At 53.5% G+C, this 1,121-nt stretch overlaps 1 protein-coding gene across 1 annotated transcript; it reads right to left on the bottom strand.

The window, feature by feature from the left end:
- Window positions 1-168: 168 nt before the first annotated feature.
- Window positions 169-960, bottom strand: LOC117955591 (mucin-2-like). The gene is made up of 2 exons (XM_034890178.1): window positions 901-960; window positions 169-852 (listed from the first exon to the last, which is right to left on the bottom strand). The coding sequence occupies exons 1-2, from the start codon at window positions 938-940 to the stop codon at window positions 257-259; spliced, it is 636 nt and encodes a 211-aa protein (XP_034746069.1). The 5' UTR covers window positions 941-960; the 3' UTR covers window positions 169-256.
- Between the last annotated feature and the right edge of the window lie 161 nt (window positions 961-1,121).

Genomic DNA, 1,121 nt, shown 5'->3' with positions numbered 1-1,121 from the left:
AGCAGGGGGAATGAGATGGAGCAGGGGGAATGAGAGAGTAGAATAGTATCCCATAAAGCTGAACTTGACATGTCAGGTGTTGAGTGTTTTTATTCTGGGGAAGCAGAGACACGACAGCCAGGTGACCGCGCGGCCCTGAAGGCATCACGTCAGATACAAGAAGCATTATGGTGTGTTCTCGTTAGGAGCTCGTTAGCAGGAAGCGAGCAAGCTGCACATGCGTCATAACGAGCTAATCGAAGAGCAGAGTGCACGTTCACGTGCGTGCGGCGGGCGCCCCCCCCTCTCGCCGCCGCTTCTCGTTCAGAAGCTGCTGGATGCGCTTGTTTTGAGTCCGCTCGCGGGGCGGGGGGGTGCGCCGCGGCACAAAGTAGTTCTGCTGGCCCCGCCCCCCCACGCCGCCGTCCAATCCCACGATCCGGTACGGGACCTCATCAACAGAGTTGTTCTCCCGCCCCTCTGGCGGCGGGGTCGGGGAAAACGGGGTGTTAAGGGTTACTACGGGAACAGGTTGCATTGTGGGAGCTGGAGATTTCCTCTTGAATAAATGTGGCGAAGCAGTTTTTCTGGTGCGTTTTGTAGTCGTGGGGGGGGACTCTGGGAAGTCAGATGTCCTGGGACTCTGATCCTCAGCAGTTAACGTGGGAACTGTAGCAGAATGCATTGTGGGAATGGGAGTTTTTCTCTTGAATAAATGTGGCGAAGCAGTTTCACGTCTTGTAGTACTAAAAGTAGTACCGATGGAAGGAGAGTCAGAGGAAAACTCGCCGTAATCTTCGTACTCGACGTACACAAAGTCAGTGCTGCGCCGGCTGGTGGGGGGCGGAGTCATGGTGACGCCGGGGGGTGGGGCTACAGCCATACTCGGGGGTGGGGCTACAGTGTTGCTGGGAGGCAGCTTGCTGACGATGACGGCGGATGCTGAAGTCATCGTCTCCATGGTTACACTCCAGGAACTACGAGACAAAACTAGACACATCAGATCAGGACAACTCTCTGTTGAGATTAATTGATTACTTAATAAGCACCAACAAGGTTGAAATCACAGATTATTTACATGGAGTCTGGTGGAGATATGCTGCTCTATACATGCTAAAAGTAGTGATTATTTACATGGAGTC

The sequence above is a fragment of the Etheostoma cragini genome, chromosome 13, assembly GCF_013103735.1.
Source record: "Etheostoma cragini isolate CJK2018 chromosome 13, CSU_Ecrag_1.0, whole genome shotgun sequence".
Lineage (NCBI taxonomy): Eukaryota > Metazoa > Chordata > Actinopteri > Perciformes > Percidae > Etheostoma > Etheostoma cragini.
The sequence above is the reverse complement of the archived record's forward strand: the minus strand, read 5'-3'. Positions and strand labels throughout refer to the sequence as shown.